The following is a 20,490-nucleotide window of genomic DNA, read 5'->3' on the forward strand; positions in this document are numbered from 1 at the left end:
CGCGGCATGCGAGGTTTAGGTTTCAGGTACCTCCACTGGACAAAAGATTGAGGCCCAATGAGTTAGCTGGTCACCTAAATGACCCATATAGACTAAACACCGACTCCCGGGCTGTTCACCCAAATATTCACGAAAAGCTCGGGCCTGATATATGTTGAAACGATTACGGCCGCTGGACGAAGCCAAATATAATGGGAATCAGTACGAAAGTACCGCCCTTCAATCGTGTTACCTGAGAAACTGAAAGGCCCAAAGATCTTCCTTACGTTGAGTCCCACCAAAACTCAACATAATCACTGTGTTGGACTCGGAAGGCGTTGTACCTGCTTGGATTAATTCCAGCCCAAAAATGGGGCTTGGATAAATTGGCATATCACTAAAACATTTTTTCTATGTCCGGTCATATCCGTACAATTCAAACCCAATTATAAAATCGCGCTTTCCCTGATTCCCACCCGGACTTCTCGGGTAACCGAATAAACTGAGAATTCATCTCTCGATATTCGAGGTCTGCTTCAGACGTTAGGAATTCACACCATTCTCAGCACTACCGGTCTGATATTAACAAGAGACCGGTGTTCAGTACGTCTAACTGCCACTTAGCCGCCGTATTGTATCCTTACTCAGGACAATGCTCAAGTGTTGGTCAGTTTCTCACTGGCATTGAATCAGCACAAGCGATTGGGAGCATCAAATGTACCTGTTTCTCTTCCGTTGCTGTGGTAGTGGACAGGGAGCCACAACGGTCGCGTAAAACGATGCACTAACGTATCGATCGCCCCACATGCTTATATGGATGTCCAATCAGCCTCAAGATATCTGAGTCTCATTCTGGTCCGTTTTGGCCTTGGTGAGTGAGCCATATCTCGTGTCAGCCGATTGAGTCGGGTGATGAAAGACACACGTAAAAGTGGATTTTGCTCTGAATGCAAATGCGTGCACGTTTTGGTCAACGGAACGCACCTGTTGAATGTTCCAGCAACAGAGAGAAACGCTCTGGTCCTTTGGAAACGCGCATTGTGCAGCAAATGGATGGTACGCACTAACCGATTTGTGTGGATTGAAGAGCTCTTTCAAGTCGTATTCTGCGCTTTGAAAAGCCATCACCCGATCAGTGGGTCTACGAGAATACAAGACATGGACAACCATGTTCTGGCTATTTGAACCTTTTTTTGACTTAGTGATGGCACCGTTCAGCACTTGATGCAGCCTGCAGTCGGACGACCTTGAAGACAATGTGATCATCAATACGAACATGTCTGCTAACTGTGCCATGAAGCCTATATTTAGAACCTTAGGTTAGGCAATATGTTTAGCAGAGTACATGACTAGTAAATGGTCTGAATCTGCCTGCAGCTTTCGAATAGCTAGCAGTAAGTAAAATAGCTAGTCCTGTCGATTTTCAGTCTTGATTACTATATTAAGCAAGCCACAACATGTCAAGTTCAACTTCAGTTCCCATAGCTGGTTTTGAAGCCCTGAACCGTAGTAAATGAAAATAATTGCTTGCAGTTTGAATCTCCTAAAGTGCTCCTCACTGCCTCCAATCGATATTCTGCTGAAATGCGATGGCTGGTTTACCAGGCGTTTGAAAATGGGAGTGTGGTAGTAATTGGAACGACAAACAGTAAGCATTTTGGGATTTTGATCTCAGTTCCCAGTAGGTCACAAGGTCAGGAAATACCTATTCCGTAATTCTGAGTGTCGTTGCGTATAGACAACTTTCTTTGAAGATAACGTCGAAATTATACTTCTATTGATATGTGGTCTCCTCTTCTCTGATCACGCTCATACCATTCATGTCAGTGTTTGCTTGTTTCGACCTGAAGAGCCTGTTTACTCTTGAATCATGTCACATTTGTCCTGAGATGAGAAACACACAGCTACAGGGTACTGTCTGGCTTCACTACGGATGTGCACTAGCTTGTGGTCTCTGTAGGTGAGCGGAGGATTTCACTGTGTACCTGAAGGGATTACCTATCCTGAACTCATTAAAGTGCTCAGGGCCATGTTACGAGTCTTTCGTTGCATAGAGTAACAAGTGAATACATGTTTGAACAAATAGTTTCATCCAAAAATGTGGGTAAGGAGATCAAAGATGGCTAGTGTATCAATGTATCATTAAAAAAATCTGACAATGGTTAGAATGCTCTCATTTCAAGTCAGCTGATTCCGCTCTTCAACAAATAAGTGCCATTTCAGCGCAAATCGATTAGTGAAGAAGTTAGATTCGGGCGAAAATACCATGCGCTTTGCTACTGAGTAGAACATTCGTAGCTCTAGATGTGTTGATGATGGTTGAATTATATCCTGAGCGGAGAAACTAGATAAAAAAGCCTCATCACAGACCGGGGCTGTCATAATTGGTGGCTTTTGTGAGAGTCTGTAATAGACGAAGCTGATCCATCGACTACAGTACGACGAAGTACTTCGTGTTTTTGCTTTTAGACGATTTAGGAGCCTTGATTGTCCACGACCAGTTTTCTGGCAAGTGGTTCTATAAGATGCGTGGGACAGCGAACCGCGTAGCGCGACTTTTGTGCCTTCGTTGCCATGGCAACAGCAACGCAATAGAAACAGGTATTTTGATGGCCTCAATCACTTATGTTGAATCAAGCCAGTGGGATACAGACCATCGCTTGAGGGAGTTCCTGCGAATTGTGAAAGTACGTCCCAAACGCATCGGGGAGCAATTCTTTCCAAAAAAATGCTTGCACTGATACGGTTATGCCGAGGTTGTTTTGAAGACATTACAGCAAGTTGTCGACTCAACTTTGACTTGGAAGTTGGTGAGGTAGCTGAAAGAATGACCCTAGCTAATGGTTGTTGTTCTAATTTAAGTTATACTTACAAAGAAATGAGGTTTAGACATTCGTAGTTCTAGGAATGATCGTAGAATACTGTCCTGGTTAAGCAAAGACAACGAAGGATTCGACTGTGAACAGAACCCGCAGTCAGTACTTTCTTATGACATTGAGGCTCAAACACGTTTGCCTACACTGTGGAAGCTCAAAATACTTCCACACACTATTACCAATAGTACTATTCTGAAAGGCCATCCAACATTTTGTGGATTACTCGAGTTTTTATTTTCTCCCATGGGATAAAAGGAGCAACAAGTAGAACATAAGGTTGATGGAAACTCGGGGACTGCGCCTACCTAATGAGCCCCAAGAAGGGCGAAACCAGTCGTGGGCTGTCGAAGAGTTCTCAACAACCTCGTGAGTAGTTTCTTTTATGAAATAGATCAACAAACTACTTCGTCTTTTTTGCTTCAGACATAATATTGATTACGTTAGTTCTCGAGATACAGATGAATGAACTAAATCATATCTGTATTTCTTCTTTGGGAGGTAAATTTTTCATTGAAACGTTTCAAGTTCAATGCAACCTGTCGAATTTGGTTTTAGAGTCACTATGGTCATACTTATAGGCTAGTTTGATGTGAAAAGGCTGGTGATTTTTTTCGCCTCTCTCAATAGCACGGGTTCAATAAAGTCAAGATTGGGCTTTTCAGCGAAATATAGTTTACTTGTTGACAAAGCTCAGGAGTTTCAAGCCGAATTAGTCTCGGATAGCGCTAAAAAGTCTAAGCGCCGTGCGGTGTGTGATTGATTGTACACTTGTCTGTGAAAATCCTTGAGAAAGGTTGCCCACGGCAACTGAAACGTCAGATTATGACATCTGTGTGTTTTGACTTTAAAATTTCCTAAAAAAAATTTCCGAAATTTCCATAAAACTTTCAAGCACATGCGCACGGAGAACTCAAGACAGGTATGATGCAGATTCACGCCACTTCAAAAGTAAAAGGATCACCTTCTCCATATGAGCCATGACTGAATGACTGGAGCACCTACCATACGGTGATAACGGTGAAAGAAGGCATTCGTTGCGGAGCTACTTAGCAGGAAATGCCAAGTGACCGGTTACAGACCACTGAACAGGGAAGCGAAAACCTAATTTACATCTTATTCACAAAAACTGGACACCCATCTTCTCATGAACGCGTCTTTTTGAACTTTCCCGGAGATTCATTGACTCCACTCATTTGTCGGTGAAATCCAAGCAAATGTTACAAAGTGACTCCACGAATTCCGCAACAGATCTCCCCTTTTCAAAAGACGCAAAGCGAAATTCTACGAACAACACATACTACTCGCGTGCCTCCCCATCAGTAGTATCACCGTCACACCGGTATCGTACATAATATCTAAAGATGTCCAACATTCTATTGAAAAAAGGCTTGCCCCAGATAACACACAAGTACTACATAGGGTAGCATAAAAGGTCCGAAACAAAACATCTCCTTTGGTTTCGCCAAAGTTTTCAAGGAAAGTGATAGCCAGTCTCAATACTGTTTACCTGCATGCAATGAAATAAACGGTGCGACACGGCAGACTACTTTTTTTATTCACAAGCATATTAATCGTATTGACCTCAGCATAACGACCACGTCACTTCTTCGTTCACCATCATCATCATCATCTTTATCAGCTGCAAGTACCGCGTATTTTTCGCACAGGAGTTGTAGCTGCCACAGTTTCGTACACCAATGATTTGGGGAGGTATCTGGGTAGGTATCTGCGCATTGGAAGCGGGAGCTGATTAATTGGTGCGTTGATACAGGGCTGTCAGTGGACCGCTATGCATTAAAGGCCATAGCATGGATGCACGTGCGCCATTGAGGACGCGACAATGCCTCTAACCATTGATGTGGCCCGTCTCGGTGTTCCCATCCAGGAAGAGGGCAATGACCAGTGCAGCTGATTTTTCTCGTACTGGCTTTCATGCTTCGCTGCTAAGTAATCGTTTGACCGCCTCTGGCTCTCTTCCACCCTTCACATGGTTGGGCGAAAAGAGCCATTCGAGGAATTCGGTCGACTGGCATACGCAGCACGTGGCCAAGCCAGCGCAACCTGTGCAGTGTGATCAGTTCATCTATCGAGGGTGAGTTATTTCTCCCGAATACCATTCGACGTACTTCAGAATTGCTGATCCGGTGTTCCCACCAGATTCGGGCAATGTTCCTAGGCGAAACGACCATCGCACTTCTACGTTCATCATCATCATCACCACCATCATCATCGTCATCATCATCAGCTGTAACAACCGCGTATTTGTCGTAAAGTGGTTGTAGCTGCTACAGTTTCGTTTACCAGTGATTTGGGGAAGTGGTGTAGGTATCTGCGCATCGGAGGCGGGAACTGATAGATTGGTGCGTTAATACAGTACTGTCAATGGACCATTAATTTGTGGAATGGGAAGGGCGCTGTGCATTAACGACGATAGCTTGGGTGCACTAGCGCCATCGACGATCTTCATCCGCCTCTGTCTCCCATTCCTTCAGGGGTCTAAACCACAAAATCGGTTTCTGACCGCCAAAACGCCTGATTTGTTCTTCAGGGAAGCATTCCATTTAAAATGTCACGTGTCCAAGGTTTACTTATTTAATTTCATACACTATGCCGCTAATCTGTCCCTTGGAACCATGTAAACTGGTGGATTAGGCAACCTATGAGACGCATATTATATCACTGTTTGTCATTGGCAACCGCTTTACAAAGAGGTGACGTTAGGACCAGTCCTCCCACAGCTTTGCTAAAACAACCCAGTTAGATACAAGCCCTTGACTGGGGAATCGGCAGGATCCGTGGTTATTCACAAGGACTATCTTGAGTGTGCATCAGCAGTTAGACGACTGTCCCGAGAGTTGGTCCAGACCCAGTCACAGACTCGTCAGGAGCAACGAAACTGGGACGTAAAACGAGGGCATCCCCTTTTATTTGATGTTTATCCAAGTGCCTAGAGCTAACATTGTTTTCTTCGTAATTCAATAATCTCATTTTGTGGTCCTAAACTAATGAGTGCTACAACTAAATTTGAGCTAACATTGCTTGAATCACTTAAATGCAAGTTCATTAAGTGTCCAGAAAATTCAAGCCACGGATGATTCTCAACTTGTGGATAGGGAGGTTTAAAGAACCGACAACAATATGCGGAGGTTTTGACACCACATCTTTCAAACGGCTCATGGTCGATAGATTTCCGTATAGCGAAGATCAGAAGTTGTTCAGCCATACCATTATATAACAGCCTGGAAACTACAGACACTTGATGTTAAATGAAGTCTTTACCGCACTTCCTAGAATTCTGTTTGGCCCACGACCTGTCTCAAGTGTGATTTACTTTCCTCAAACTTGTCCCTTCTCGAAATGGTTTCACACCTGCTCATTAGTTGTTTTCTCACTGAGGAGTATCAAATCGTACAGTTGTATGAATGACTTTACTCAGTTCTTCATCCCACCGGGGCCACTATTAAAAAAACTCTACCTCAGTAGACTTCCTTTGAGAGGTGTGCAGGAAACGGAATTGCAAGGACCAACTCAGGGTTGAAGCGGAACTGATATCTGGGTGAAAGTGATTAAGTGCGGTAAACTGGAAACCCTGTCACTGTGGACTGGCATACAAAAGTGAGCCGTGTGCATCCCCGATCCGTATAAACCCCAGAGAAATGCGTTTACCTAATGTCTACCCTGAAATTTCAAAACTGTACACAAGAAGACAAATTTGTATCTGAAAAAGCAACCTCATGATGTTGTGTAGGAGACCCGAGTGACTGTGCGTATTAACGTAGATCACGTGCGGCACTGGTGTGAACTAGATTTTGGCTATTAGTGCACGATAGGCTTTACACTCATCGAAACAGGTGATGTATAGACAAAAAGACTAAATGTTTTAGAGGACTTTGCTAGCCGATGCATCAGCAGTCATTTGGCACTATGATGAAGCATAAATGCCTGAGTAGGGGCAATCTTTTGTTTTTTTTGCCCGGCACGCTCTTACAATAGCCTGGTCCCACCATACAGAAACACCTGTGGGACCAAACCAAATCCATTGCCACTTGGGGATAGTCCATTGATCCATCCTGTTCATCGACAGTTTGTCACAAAGAGGGGGAAAGAACAAAAGCCCAAGAGTGTGTCACTTGAGTGTACCTAGTAGGGATCCTCACAGAAAAACCTCCATGAGTTTTTTCGTGAGATAAGAGTCGGCTCTATCTCCGGATCCTTTAGGCAAACATTGTAAAATATCCAAAGCCGGCGAATCCATATTAGGTTCCAAATACTCGTCCCCTTATCAAATCAACCAGAAACGTTTATCTTCCCCTGCCTCTTGCTATTCTCGGGAAGTGGTTTAGTATATAAGAATATCGAGAACAAATCAGATTTTTCTGATGCTATTTGATCACCCACATGCGACATTGTTTTTGCTGCACGTAGACTTTAGGATAACTTAGCGAACAAAGAACCGCAAGCCTAATCATGAAGAGCCTGTTGATGTGACGCTATGGTGTATTGGCTGAGGTTGCGCCATCACTGGTTTGACTTAGTAATCGACAAGTAGAAACGCATCTAATTGATACGGCATTCCCGTCGCTAGTTCAGGACCTCAAACGATCTCTGCATCAATTTCCGAGCAGACTACCAATGAAGGATAAAACTGGTACCACCGAAAGTGTCTCCTTGATATTACTGTGTGCCTATAGTACATTTTCTTTTGTTGTGAAATGTGCACTACAAACACCGGTCTCAACGTATCGAAAGACCTGCTCTAACTAGAACTCCGTGTCTCGCTGTTTGTAAAAATCGGCTAAAATTCTCAGACAATATTTCTCCGTCTGAAGTGTCATTCTTGAGATTTCACTCCAGTGTAGGTAGTACAGCTATTGTACAGCGACAGCTGACGAGTCCAAGTAATTTCATAAAGCCATGCACTGTACAGTTTCCTGATACCTACATTTGTATGTCAATGTAATGGAATGTCCAGTATTTGTTTTGAGGGTAATAACAGTGTAGACATTAGCTCTGAGACAAATCTGTACAGTCCGACGCGACTGGAAACGAAAGAAGTAATTCAGTAAAGACCCTGACAGACGTTTGATGGAACCAATTGGAAGCAGGAGATCCAGCGGAGCACTTATTGTGAAGAGTTTTTCCCGTATTTTAAAGAAGTTCACTGATTTTTTCGCTCAAAAGTACATAAATGTTCTGTCATTCGGACCGTTCTTGGTTTTTTTCGCTGGCTAAAATATCCGCGAGACTATGACGAGTCTGACTACTGTGAATTTACTTGATCAATGGGATCTCGCCCAAGTGTATTCTGCCATTGTGTGTGGCTAACGTGGTTGAAACGTCTAATAATGAGACAAAGCCACTGGCCTCCTTTTTACTCATTTCTACTCATATTTTCCGCTTTTAGTCGTTGGTTTGTTCACTGAGTTAAACGAATCGAATTCCAACGTTTCATCATCAATTTAGATGATGTCAATCGCTCACTAACAGCGTTCTGATGATTCCATCTCGGTTGGTGTTGGAGAGTTCGCCAGAGTCTTATAGGGCGCTGCAGCCGTTCGCCGTGACACTCATCTGTCGCCTGTGGCACATATTCGGTAAGAATTGAAGTTCTGCTCGTCATAAAACCAGCCAGCCACTTCAGCGTCTAAGCTGCCCACTGCAGTCTCTCTACTCTAACTATCAAAACGTAGGACGAATCCAAGTACTCTAGTGTTTGTTTTCTTGCACTCCTAATCGATTGGATCGGGGAAGCTTAGCTCAGAAGATGTTTCTGAAATATACTCACTGGTGTGATTGATCAGATTTCCAGATCGAGATTTCCAGTGCTGTTGAAACCAGTTTTGTGTCTTGGAAAGGTCGGTACCATTTGTATGATACCGTCTACATGAATCACGCTGGTCCGGAAAACTAGGGTGTGGCTGTCTGCCGAAAGCCAAACTTTGTGCCTTGTGCCATGATCTTGTGTTTCGCATCACCTCAATCGATTGTGAAGATAAAATAGGAGTAAAAAATAGTTGTTCAGCTGTAGCACCCCTTCGGTGCCTAGCTGTCATACCAGCGGTACGAGGCACAATGGTTAGGATACTTTCAGGTTGTCCAAACCTAGACAGGAAAAGTCGAGATGCTGAGGTTGGGTTCGAATAGCGGAAATTCCGGTCTACTGAGCTATCTTGATCTGGATTGTGAACATGTCCGAGTTAGTATGTGTTTCAAAATTTGTTTGCTACACTCAACGACGCTGATTAGAGAAACTGTACCATAGACGATGCCGCATGCATGAGACACATGCGACCACTTGAACGCCCTGTACCCAATGTTTACCCATGAGAACGAGATCTGAGCCAACAAGGAGCCACTTATGTCTGCCTGGTGGATGTTTTCAAACTGTGCTGTTTAGCAATCGGATTTGCCAGCGCAGAGCCACTTCTGACAACTTTAGAATGCTCATGGTTTTACGGAAGCTTTCTTCGAAGACACTGGAGAAATCTGGATGTGGACTAAGATGCATCACCAATCAGCCCGACCCACATCACACCTGCATGGTAGCTAGCCATCGTTTGAACTGAGTTGGTTGGTCAACGAATGTCACCTCGAAGGCTCGGCACCCCTAATTATCCAGTGGCAAAGCATGTTGGCCGCTTTTGATCAGTGAGTTGACTATCACAGATAGTCAACTCTAGCATCATCACTGATTTAACTGTCTCATAGTCACAAAAACCAAGGTGGCTTTGATAAAATTATCTTACCCGCCGACGGACCACTGATTGTCCGCTGATGGCCGACCGACCAATGCAACCAGCGCAAACACGACCTTGGGAGCTGCACCTCCAGGTCGTTCTTACCCCAGATCCAACGGTCCAGACGATAACTCGGCGCTCTGGCTAGAAGATATCATTCACTGAAATGACGAACTCTATTTCGTAGCTTTCTGCATGCGATTATGCCTTGTGCTTTCTGGCTTTCGGACAGTGTCCGGCTATCGACGCTTTGTTCCGCCAGGATTCCGTTTCATCAGGCAATACAGAAGCCATCCTGAACTCCTCTTTTATTCCATCTGGTACAACTATTCCAGTCACCACAGGTAACTGAATAGAGTCATGATCTCTATTCCGTCACAATGCTCCTGTCGGAGAGCTTCCGCCCCTGTCTTTCAAGTGGCCCAGTTAGAGCCGTGTATCCACGCCAGGTATTGCATTTGAAAGCTACTCAACTGCATGGTTAGCGTCTCAATGTCGTACAAGAGGACAGATAGGACCGTCGTGTTGTAGGCGGACCGTGAACTTCGGTTCCTCTACACCTTTCCAAGTTTTCCACCCCAGCTTTAAAAACACGTTATTTCTGCTCACAGTCAGCGGTCAAATCACCAGAGAGTGCGCTTTCTTTAATGAGCATCAAACATGAAGTGACATGCATGTGTAGATTTAATGACTTCTAAGAGACCCCTACGTGATTCATTACTTACATTTCGCAACTATATGTACTCATTGCCAATAAAGACCATCTAGCTACTGTTTCTGTCTAAAATACACAGCTATTTAAATGGTTGAAACCAAAAATAATACAGCAGCAAAGTCCAGCACTTACTGCTCCGCAGGCCCCAGCATTCGGCTTCCAAAGTGAATACTTTCTAGTAATCAAAAGACTACTGTTATGATCGTTTCGGTGAACAGCACAGTTTTTGACCCGATAAGTCATTGGACTGTTTCAGTCACGTGATTTGTTCATTGCTAACTGGCACCACCAACAAACGAGATGTCAGACCTTGCTCGCGATAATAAGCTCGGCGTTACTGCAAAAGGTAGTCTGAGAAAAGACCAAGCTCGACGTTAATTGGGGTATGGCAATCATTAATGCCAGGTGGGTTCTAGTTTGTGGATGAACTCAATCGCTACCATGTACCGGAGAAAACAGTAGATTTTACATCAAGTTTTCCTGAGTTTTTATGGAGATCTCTCCCTTGAAGTGATCCGATTGTCAACAACTTTGTTTCATTAGGCTCAAAATCTTCAATGATTTGTGTGATCTGCATGACAATGCGTTTATCATGAACCATATTTATGTCTAGTGGGTGGATGTAGGATACCCGCCCGAACATACGGTGAACCGTTGAAGAGACATGTACCATCGCGCGCTCCATGTCTTCCGCTACTTGCTTTGGATGGTAAAAGTTGGAGGAAAACTTATAAAACAGCTCCAGCACAAACAGTAGGATGTACTGTTAGCTGAGAGTTCCACATCCTGCTCAAGAAGTTTCCCCGTTTTCCGGAAAACAGTGATAAATTGTGACTTGGAATATGATAAACACAGTGGAGAGACCGAAATAATCCAGTAAGTTCTAGGTCATGAATGCAACACATCAGACACAAGCCGGTATGATGCCAGTGTACACTGTTCCCGTTGTACAATAGTCCCACGTGATGCGAAGTGTCGGATTCTGATCAGCTGGCCCTAAGATAGAAAGAAGATCATCAAAATACAACTACCAGTATCACTACTCTATGTCGGATCGACCGCGAATCATTTTGTGTGTCATCTATCATGTGTGAGTGGTCCTCAGCAAACAGATATAACCCGGACAATGCCAGGGAATAGGTCACCACTGAGAAATGCTAAAAGACAGCTGTTCGCTTGTCAGACAGCTAGTACAAGCAGGTTTACGGAAATTTGACCTGTTGGGAAACCGTAAATAATTTTATGGGTACAAGGACCAGCGTGACCGGTAGAGCAGGACTGAGAAAGCCGCATTCCGTAACAAGCTTGAAGAACTTTTCTGGCCGGAATAAATGCTTCGTAGTACAACAACCAAAGTCTGGATAGACATCGTTTGCCGAAGAGAGTGTGGTTTTCCATGTCCAACTCAGAGTGGCGAAGCAGAGAGGGGGGAAACCGTAAATAATTTTATGGGTACAAGGACCAGCGTGACCGGTAGAGCAGGACTGAGAAAGCCGCATTCCGTAACAAGCTTGAAGAACTTTTCTGGCCGGAATAAATGCTTCGTAGTACAACAACCAAAGTCTGGATAGACATCGTTTGCCGAAGAGAGTGTGGTTTTCCATGTCCAACTCAGAGTGGCGGAAGCAGAGAGGGGGCCAACCTTTGATCTGGCAGAGGGGTATGAAAGAAATCACGAAACGTTTGGTTACTGTCGGTGCTTCTCGCCTTCCAGGATGGGGACCGCGTGATCCTCACTGCGCCTGGTTGGAGGCGCTGTAAGTTATGGTTACCCATCGATGCCAGTGGCGATCTTGTTATCAGTTTCCATCCGGATTGCCTGAATGAGTGTTTGGAGGTATAGATACCTCTGACTGATTGTGGTAAGCTAGCACTTAGTTCTTTTCCCGTCCAACTTTATTCTCTTCTTCACAATATGGCTTTCAAATACATGGTTGTACGGCAGTGAAGCATCGCTGTTGATCACTGATGTGATACTCTCGATGATGATGATGATGTTGATGATGATGATGATGATGAAAGTCTGGACGCGGCGGTTCTTAACTAAAGCGTACCTAGTAGGATCGGAACTGCATACCCTTTACCAGTGAGAGATTTGCTTGTAAATGAGACCCGTACATGTGTCGTGTCATCTGCGTATTGTTATTTTGAATTTCGACCTTGGGGCCAAATAATCCAACTGTAGCTAACTTACTGTTAATTACATCGTTGAGGCAACATAAAAGACGATTACGCAACCTGAGCCCTAGCCCCATAAGGATATCATCAAAAGGCAGACTGGCATTCCGGTATCAACAAGTGAGAATCTGGTTTTCTCTAGGAATGAAAAGTTAAATACGGAAGACATAAATGGAACAGTGTGCTTTTTTCAAAACCTCCAGGAACAACAGTGTGGTTGGATCGCCAAATCACGGTGGTCAGTCAATAATGGTTATTAATTCCGCCCTTACCAGTGAGCAAGCGAAGATGGCTCCCGCGACCATAGAGGAAACTGATCGGTTTGACAACTTCTTGTTACACAAACACCAGAGTGGGGCCACAGACAAGTTCATGTTTAACCTTCTGTCGTCACAGCTTCACTTTCGGTATAAACACCACTGAACTGAGGTGGTTTCAACCCGAATCGCTGTTTCATTCAAGATGCCAAAAGTACGAAGTACCGATGAATACATGCTGCCGACTAAGAAGTTACACAACCATACAACATGGATATTGGAGTCTTTCGGTCATCATCATCATTATTGTCAGCTGTAATAACCGCATACTCGTCGTACAGTGGTTTGGCCCTAAAAGATCAAAGCCTGAATATACCCTGAAGACACTGCCTGTTCTCTATACCCAACTGGTTTAAACCTACAAAAAAATCGTAAGCTTCAGACACTTTATGCACCAACCTGAGAGTATTTCCTACTCATCTAAAAAATAAATCCACTGTCGATTTAGTGGACGAATAAAAATTCCCCTTGTAAGGATCTAACACACATTACGCCCATCAAAACTGTAGACAAATGAGATATCGCCTTCTGACAGATCAGCGCTGGCACTGCCGTGTGACCCTCGGCTAGAAGGCTTCGCCTTGATGGGGAGAAAAAAATTAAGGGAACACCCGAGGACACCGTCCGTTACCCAAGAAATAACGCAGAAGTCTGTTTACATGACTGTGTTAAATCTGTGACAAAAACGTCTTTTGGTGACTGATTTGTGTAGACGTTTTGTCCTGTACATGAAGCCAATCTATGCTGTAGAGTGCTCCTTTTCAGCCTAGATTGGTTTCACTTACAGGAGGAAATCTCCACAATAATCCCAAATCCCCTAACATTACCAACACCGATTTGTGTGCTTTTTTGCGCAGTAACAACGAACAGCTTTGGATGCCCAGGTGATGGTGACCAGTCAGCTCATTATGATTAGCTCATTACCGAACAAGTTACCGAGGTCAAATTTACCTCGAGTTCAGTTTGCCAAAATCAGCCGTATTGTTTTGACACGCTGAATCACTGTCATTTTTCAGCAACGGTTGTACAAAGTTGCTGTGCATCCAGGATAGTCCTCCAGGTTATCTTTCCGTCGCGGGGACATCCTGGTGCTGTTTTGTTGAGAGAGGTGTGTAGTTCTCTGTGACTAATGCAATGCTGATGAGAACGGATTACTAGACTGAAGAGCCATTCAAGAACTGTAACCCAAAACTTCACGCAAGCGATCGTCGACTTTGCCTCAGCGTCTCCAACCAACGATGAAGCACTTCTCAAATTTTCACAAGGAAACTACTTACTGAAAACTCCTCGTCAGCTCACGCCCGGTTTCGCCCTTCTTGGGGCTCATCAGGTAGGTGCAGTCCCCGAGTTTCCGCTAACCTTATGTTCTACTTGAATATTCTTCTCAATTTCCGACTGTAATTCGGGATACTCACTGCCTGTTTCTCTCTCCCTCTCTACGCCTACACATTAGTAAACCAAACATCCAGTTTGGAAATGAGGTGGGAAATTCTAGGAAACTGTGTTTGCACCCTCGATCCTAATAGTTGGAAGTGTCAGTATTCCGCACTGGTAACCGGGAAAGTGTAACAGCCGAAATGCGCGGTTGTTTAGTTCGATTTTTTCATCCACCAGTGGACGGTGATTAGACAAGTACGCGAAGAAGCCAAGCATCAAGACCACCGTTGAGGTAAGTGTTCCGATAAGTGTTCCGGCGAAATTAAGTCAACATGTGACCCTCCGAAACAGGTACGCGTTAGTTGCCAGAAGATATATCGACCAAACCCCCTTGCAGAACATGCACGACGCCACTCTGTTCACAGCTACTTCATTCAAAGGGCATACCTTTTGAGAAAACTGTTTAAAGCCCTCCTTCCAAACTCAAGAAGAGAAACCCTCGAGATGGGTAGCTCATGATGGCGTTCTCCAAATCACTGTTTCCCAAAAACAACATGCCTAGGGGATGTTCAGTACCCGATTGTTCAATAAACACTTTCCGCTCACATTTACGCACTCACAGACAAAACCGGCAGTGGTATGCTTTAAATGCATTTGAAAAATCGATTGACTGTACACCAAAAGGTGAATGAACGTTTCAATCACGTGACTTTGAGCCATCAGAAAGTTGTAAATTCTGTGAATCATAAGACTGACAAAACAATCTTGTTGACTGACAGTCTCATTCAGGATGTATACCAAATTGTGCTGGAAGCCCACATACACAAAATATAGACGACCGCCAAGAGTTCGGTTTCAAGGTGCTTATTTCAACGTTTGAACGTTGGAAAATTGGAAGCTATTAAAGTTGACACAATTGCTTGCAGACTAACCACCAAACGCTTCAGAAAGTCGGCTCAACAGCTAGAAAACATGTTAAGGTAGGCTGAATGAGCGTACTGGTATTCCACCGTTCACTGGAGCCCTCACTTCACGCCATGTCAGACAGTGCGTACTTCTGAATTATGGGTCACAGAACATAACTAAACAGATACATCATATGCTTTCATTTGTCATTCCGAACCAGATTTCAGTACATGCATCGGTTTTTCACATATGACGGGAATGTGGTTATTGCTGAACTCTGTCCGGAAACAAGGCAAAACATGACTCCTAGATATCAGGGTTCGCACCAATACATCGAGGATCAGGTAATAGGGCTTAAGGTAGCTCAGTAGGTAAAGAGCTGACTTAGTGGCCGAAAGATCCGTGATTCGAACCCAACCTCTGTACCTTATGTTTGCGCTTGGGCAACCTGGAAGTAACTCACCCCTGAGCTTGTTGGTCGCATAGCAGCTAGTCACGGAAATGCCTCGATAATTGATTTTCGCTTGAAGCAGTCGATCGTTGGGGCTCATTAGCATTAGTCCACAACGCATCGATTTGAAATTATCTGGAAGAATGCTACCTATTGGTTGGCGAGCTCGGCGGCCACTGGATCAGCAATCGTCAAGGGTAAGTGAAACACCAGTATTCCGGCACCCTGTCAAAAGGTACTGGAAAGCGCGAGAACTGACTGTAGTTAACCGGGTCTGATCACACCGAATTACAAACTCCACCAAAAACCGGTTCATTTTTAGAGTTCAGTCGTGGATTTGGTGTCCAAAAGCCAGCAGTATTTTTACCTGAACAATACGTTCGATTAAATTGGGGGAAATTTACGAAGATTCTGATCAAGCTAGTTAGCTTTTAACTTCCGAAAGCTTGGTTGCCCTCGATTGGACAATACTGAGAGAAGTAAAACGAAGGTTCCTCCATTAGGAGTCGCTCGGGGGATGGGTAATGAACTTCAAAACACCAGTAGGATAAGCAGGTCATTATAGCTACCTGCATCACCTCGGGATAAGTCGAAAATACCTCCCGGACAACTAACTGACGTAGACGAGGAAATTAGAGGACACAAAAGAAAACGGATGGTCCGTACAATTCATCGGTTAAATTAAATTACAAATGTCATGAGATGTAGAAACAGCTAGATAGACGGTAAAGTTAAACTTGCAGCTTCAATTAGTTTTCATGTTAGAGCTTGCTTTTTCCCAGACAAATATGGTCTGTCGGACTTACTTTGCGATTATATGTTGTCGACTTTGTGGCCGTCGCGTTCTCAAAACTTGTCAGTGTGTGTGAGTCGCTGATCCTTCTCCGCCTACAGTCAAGTTGTTTCCTCATATGTAGACTACCCAGATCTCGTCTGCCCAAAGACGCATTGTCGAAATAGGTATCATTCGTAGCTGCTTTGTCAAGCTGTTTATTGTGTGCGTGGGCGTGTCCATCCACCAATCTAGGTTTCGGTACTCGGGGTGGTTTGAACGGCACACCTGGTTCAGAAGCAGCTTTCTGATGACCGTGCGTTGATTTTCTGGACGATTTGGATGGATCATTCGACATTTTTTTATTGACACTGGTAACTTGGTACGTACCCTTTGTTCTGTTGATTGTGATTCTAGTAGGTGGACCTCCGTAAAAGGATCTGATCCGTTCGGAAGCCTTTTCCGGTGTTGCCATATATCCCAATGTCAAATATGTGGCGCCAAGTTTGGCGGGTGTCAGTTGAACCAGCGCGGCTCAGTTCTTGATGTAAAGGAAATTGAGCGTACTTATGAGTGACTTGTCTGTCCTTTTCAACCCAAGGTTATTCCTCGGTGGATGGATGATGTCTTGAGACTCACAGTCAGAAGGTTGTAGAAGTCTTGATTTAACTGTTGAATCGTAGATGGTAACGTTGTATTCCGGTGTTGTGACTGATAGCGCGATTAACGCCACCTTAGCTGATGAGCGTTAAGTGTGCAAGCAGTGGTTGCAAGACTGTTTGTTTTTAGTGAGTGGTTACCATTGAAGCGTGTACTTCAGCACCATGCGGAGTACGACACAACCACACACTACGAAATACGTGTGCTGCGATGCAGTCATCTTGCATAGCCACCGTACGTCGATTGATGTACAAAATCAGCAGCAGGGGGTCAGGCGATATGGCTGAAACCAGTCTAACAACATCGAAGATTACTAGATCCCCCCAGGAGGAGTGCACAACGTCAGTACTGACTCCCTCTTGGAGTGGAATATACTTGATCGGATGTCAGTGTTTCAGTCGCAGAAAACTGTATTAAAGTCATAAAATCTTGTAGAGTGGACTCTTAAGATATTATCCGGTGGTATTTGCCTGCTCTCGTCTACCGTTGGCGCAATCAACAGTGAGCTCCTCGAATCCCTGTCGACATTTTCCGTCGTAGCTTCAAGTCGAACCTGTCTACTCACTCACGGAGGTAACTAAAACCTGCAAACGTCACTCTGACCCTTATGTATCCATCTACTTGATCGCCGAGATGATATAATTCAGTGTGAATTTTCATGAAGAGATGACCACTATTTAGTTGTCAATTTCGGGTTCAGGTGGTCGAAGGTCACCTACTGGAGCAAGATTTACTCACTCCCACGGGTACATCTTTGGTTCACTTGTTAGTAAGATGTCCAGTGTAAGTGTGTAGTGTGCGACAGACAACTCTCGACAGCTGAATACTATCTGCTGTGAAGGATCAAAGATGTTGTCTTTGGGGGAACGAGGTTTAGTCTGATGCCTATTGTCATGTATTGGTAATGAGAAATCGTTTGTTCTGAATTTGAGACCAAGTCTCACTTAGTCCGGCAATTATTTGTCAGATTGCGCCCTAAAATTCACGCTGCTTATGGTTACTGCATGCTTCCTGGAATAACGTTTTTTATCGGTTTGCTGTAGTCGGTCAGATGCGTGATCTTTATTAGAGTCGGAAGTTATCGATTAGGGAACGAACTACTAGGGTCGCTTGCCATAGTTCCTCACAGAGGACTTCTCTTAGGATATTGTCGTAATTACTTTAAATCTTGCTTGTTTCCATCTCTCGGATGAAAACTAACAATCACCTGGATAAACTTGGAGAAGATCGACGTTGAAGATACTTGAGAGTTTTCATACCACACACTCATTGATCACGTCTGGTGGGAACATCTGGTTATCAGTGCAAATGGTCAAGGGACAAGGAACTCTCCCATAATGGATAAGTTACCCGTGCTTCATAGTTTACACTGGTTAGGACATGTATTTCGCATACTAGGGGAATGCTGGTTTCACAGGACACTTTTTGCCCAGTTCTGTGCAAAAGACCAAAGGTAGACAGCCTACGACCTCTCAACGAAGTATGAAAGCAGCACTGACTGGTAAACTCTGACTCCCTCCCTGGACGGGACCACAGGAGTCAACTAATCACTGGTTAATGGATCTGACGGACATAACTCATTCACGCAGTCAGTGGTGCTCCTGCTTCAAGGTCATCGTTTTCGATATGTTGCTGCCATTTTCATTCTCTCAGAGCAACACACAATACGATTTAACTGATCGTACCGGAGCTGAAACAGGTGGAACCAACGTATGATCGGTACACAGTTTTTTGCTGTTAAACTTGACTCAGCATCCAAGACAGTGGGTCCTGATTCAGTGTTTTTTAAGCAAAATTCTGATGTTTTCTTCTTAATCTGGATGATTTCAGTGAATTCCACATGTCCAGGCAAGCGAATGGGGATACGGAGCATGATGATGAACTAACCTTCGGGGTCACCGAAGTGACTTGACTCGATCACGTGGCATCTCCAATATGTGCTTAGTTCGGTCGATATAATTTTCCACTGCTACGGCAGTGAAGCATCTGTCTTGAACACTGAAGTCATACTGTCGATGATGATGATAATGATGATGAATTTTCCACGTACTTGTCTATCTGTTCCTATAGAATAACATCGGTCTACTCTGACGGTATAAGTATCACCACGGATGCCGGTACATTGAGAGAAACGACCGACATCGGACAGCAGAGGAGAATCCATCATCAAGCTAGACATCTACTATAGAATCGCTTACTAAATCCCACACCTCGGACCTCAAACAGACCATATAAGATTGGCAAATTAGAGTTCCGTCTGATTAATGGGTTGCTTCACTTACATATCGTGGTGAGTACCTTGTTATAGCGTTTCGATGAGACTTCGCCCCTAACTGGACAGGATACATTTGCCGTTGAACCGGATGCTACTGAGGCTTTCTGTTTCTCTTCGAGTTCACATGCACAGCGTCTAAAACAGCGCCGACTAAAACACCATCATGTTTCTATGGAATTCGGAATACACCATCCTTTACCTTCATGTCCATTAGACTGCTTCTGGGCGGCAAACTGTCTGAGTGAGTCCCAGCAGGCGTGGGACTTCATGTGCAACAGACATTGGATACTTTTCATTATCTGCACACAAACCAGCAGACTGCATATTTGAATGTGAAACCCGGAAATATCATGTTAACCAGATAGGATCGAGCCACATTGATTGATTTCGGGTGGTCTGTGGATCTAAACAAGAACTCCGTACTCAAAAAGCCTGTCGGAAACACAAGTTATGCTACTCCCGAAGTGTTTGGTAGATGTCCCTATAGTGAACCTCCCGTCGATATTTTCTCTCTGGGTTTTACACTGCTAACGTCAGCCACTGGCCAACGCTGTTGGTCACGCGCGAATCCAGACGTGGACCCAGAGGTCGATAATCGTGATTTGCAGGCTGGGCCCACTTTCTCGCGTCTATCCCAAGACTCAGCAAACTTTCTCACCCCTGTTTTAGCTCACCGACCATCCGAGAGCCTCAGGGTTGATAGCATTTGGTCTCACCCATGGTTTCGACGAGGACTTTTGCGGCGGCTGACTCCCGTTGCTCCGCCACCGAGAGCTGTATCCACCAACCGTGAGACACATCGAGAGAATCTTGAATCTTTGGTACCCTATAGAGCTTTATTGCCTCCTGAGGCTCCAGTTCCCTCATCACAACGCGTTTACACGTGTCTAACGCAGGCGGACCCGACTGCCAACGATCTGCGTTTGTCGCAGCCCGCTGATATGACCAGCATTCTGATGGTTAGTCAATCCGCCAATCCGGACTTAGATTTTTCTGTTTGATGAAATGAAATTTTAATTCATATGAAAAATTTCAGCCCAAGGCACTGTTCCAACAGATTTATTGCCAGTTTTAGTGTGCTACGTCCTGGGCTGATGAAAAGTCCATTCGCTTACTGATGCACTTCGGATGGAGTGCAACAGTAGATCTCAAGATCCACACTTACTGAGTGATTGTTCTACAGACATGCCGCCTTTGAGGTACTTCATATTTTAGCTGTATGTATAGGATAACGTGTTCGTGCCGCA

At 44.4% G+C, this 20,490-nt stretch overlaps 2 protein-coding genes across 2 annotated transcripts in view; one reads left to right on the forward strand and one right to left on the reverse strand.

Moving 5' to 3' along the window:
• The window catches only part of T265_15156 (hypothetical protein), a gene marked incomplete at both ends in the record, with an annotated part of 70,195 nt that extends 53,412 nt beyond the window's left edge, over nucleotides 1-16,783 (reverse strand). Inside the window, 2 exons of the mRNA XM_009176834.1 lie at nucleotides 3,161-3,272; nucleotides 16,343-16,783. Of these exons, the coding sequence (XP_009175098.1) occupies nucleotides 3,161-3,272; nucleotides 16,343-16,783 (553 nt within the window). The remainder of the gene's footprint in view (nucleotides 1-3,160; nucleotides 3,273-16,342) is intronic.
• T265_10458 (hypothetical protein) lies at nucleotides 927-20,244 on the forward strand (the record flags this gene model as incomplete). Its single annotated transcript, XM_009176835.1, has 6 exons — nucleotides 927-1,035; nucleotides 2,449-2,666; nucleotides 9,780-9,936; nucleotides 14,026-14,132; nucleotides 19,277-19,484; nucleotides 19,781-20,244. 6 exons carry the CDS (start codon nucleotides 927-929, stop codon nucleotides 20,242-20,244), a joined length of 1,263 nt encoding a protein of 420 aa, XP_009175099.1.
• Nucleotides 20,245-20,490: the final 246 nt, after the last annotated feature.

The sequence above is a fragment of the Opisthorchis viverrini genome (genome assembly GCF_000715545.1).
Source record: "Opisthorchis viverrini unplaced genomic scaffold opera_v5_365, whole genome shotgun sequence".
NCBI lineage: Eukaryota > Metazoa > Platyhelminthes > Trematoda > Opisthorchiida > Opisthorchiidae > Opisthorchis > Opisthorchis viverrini.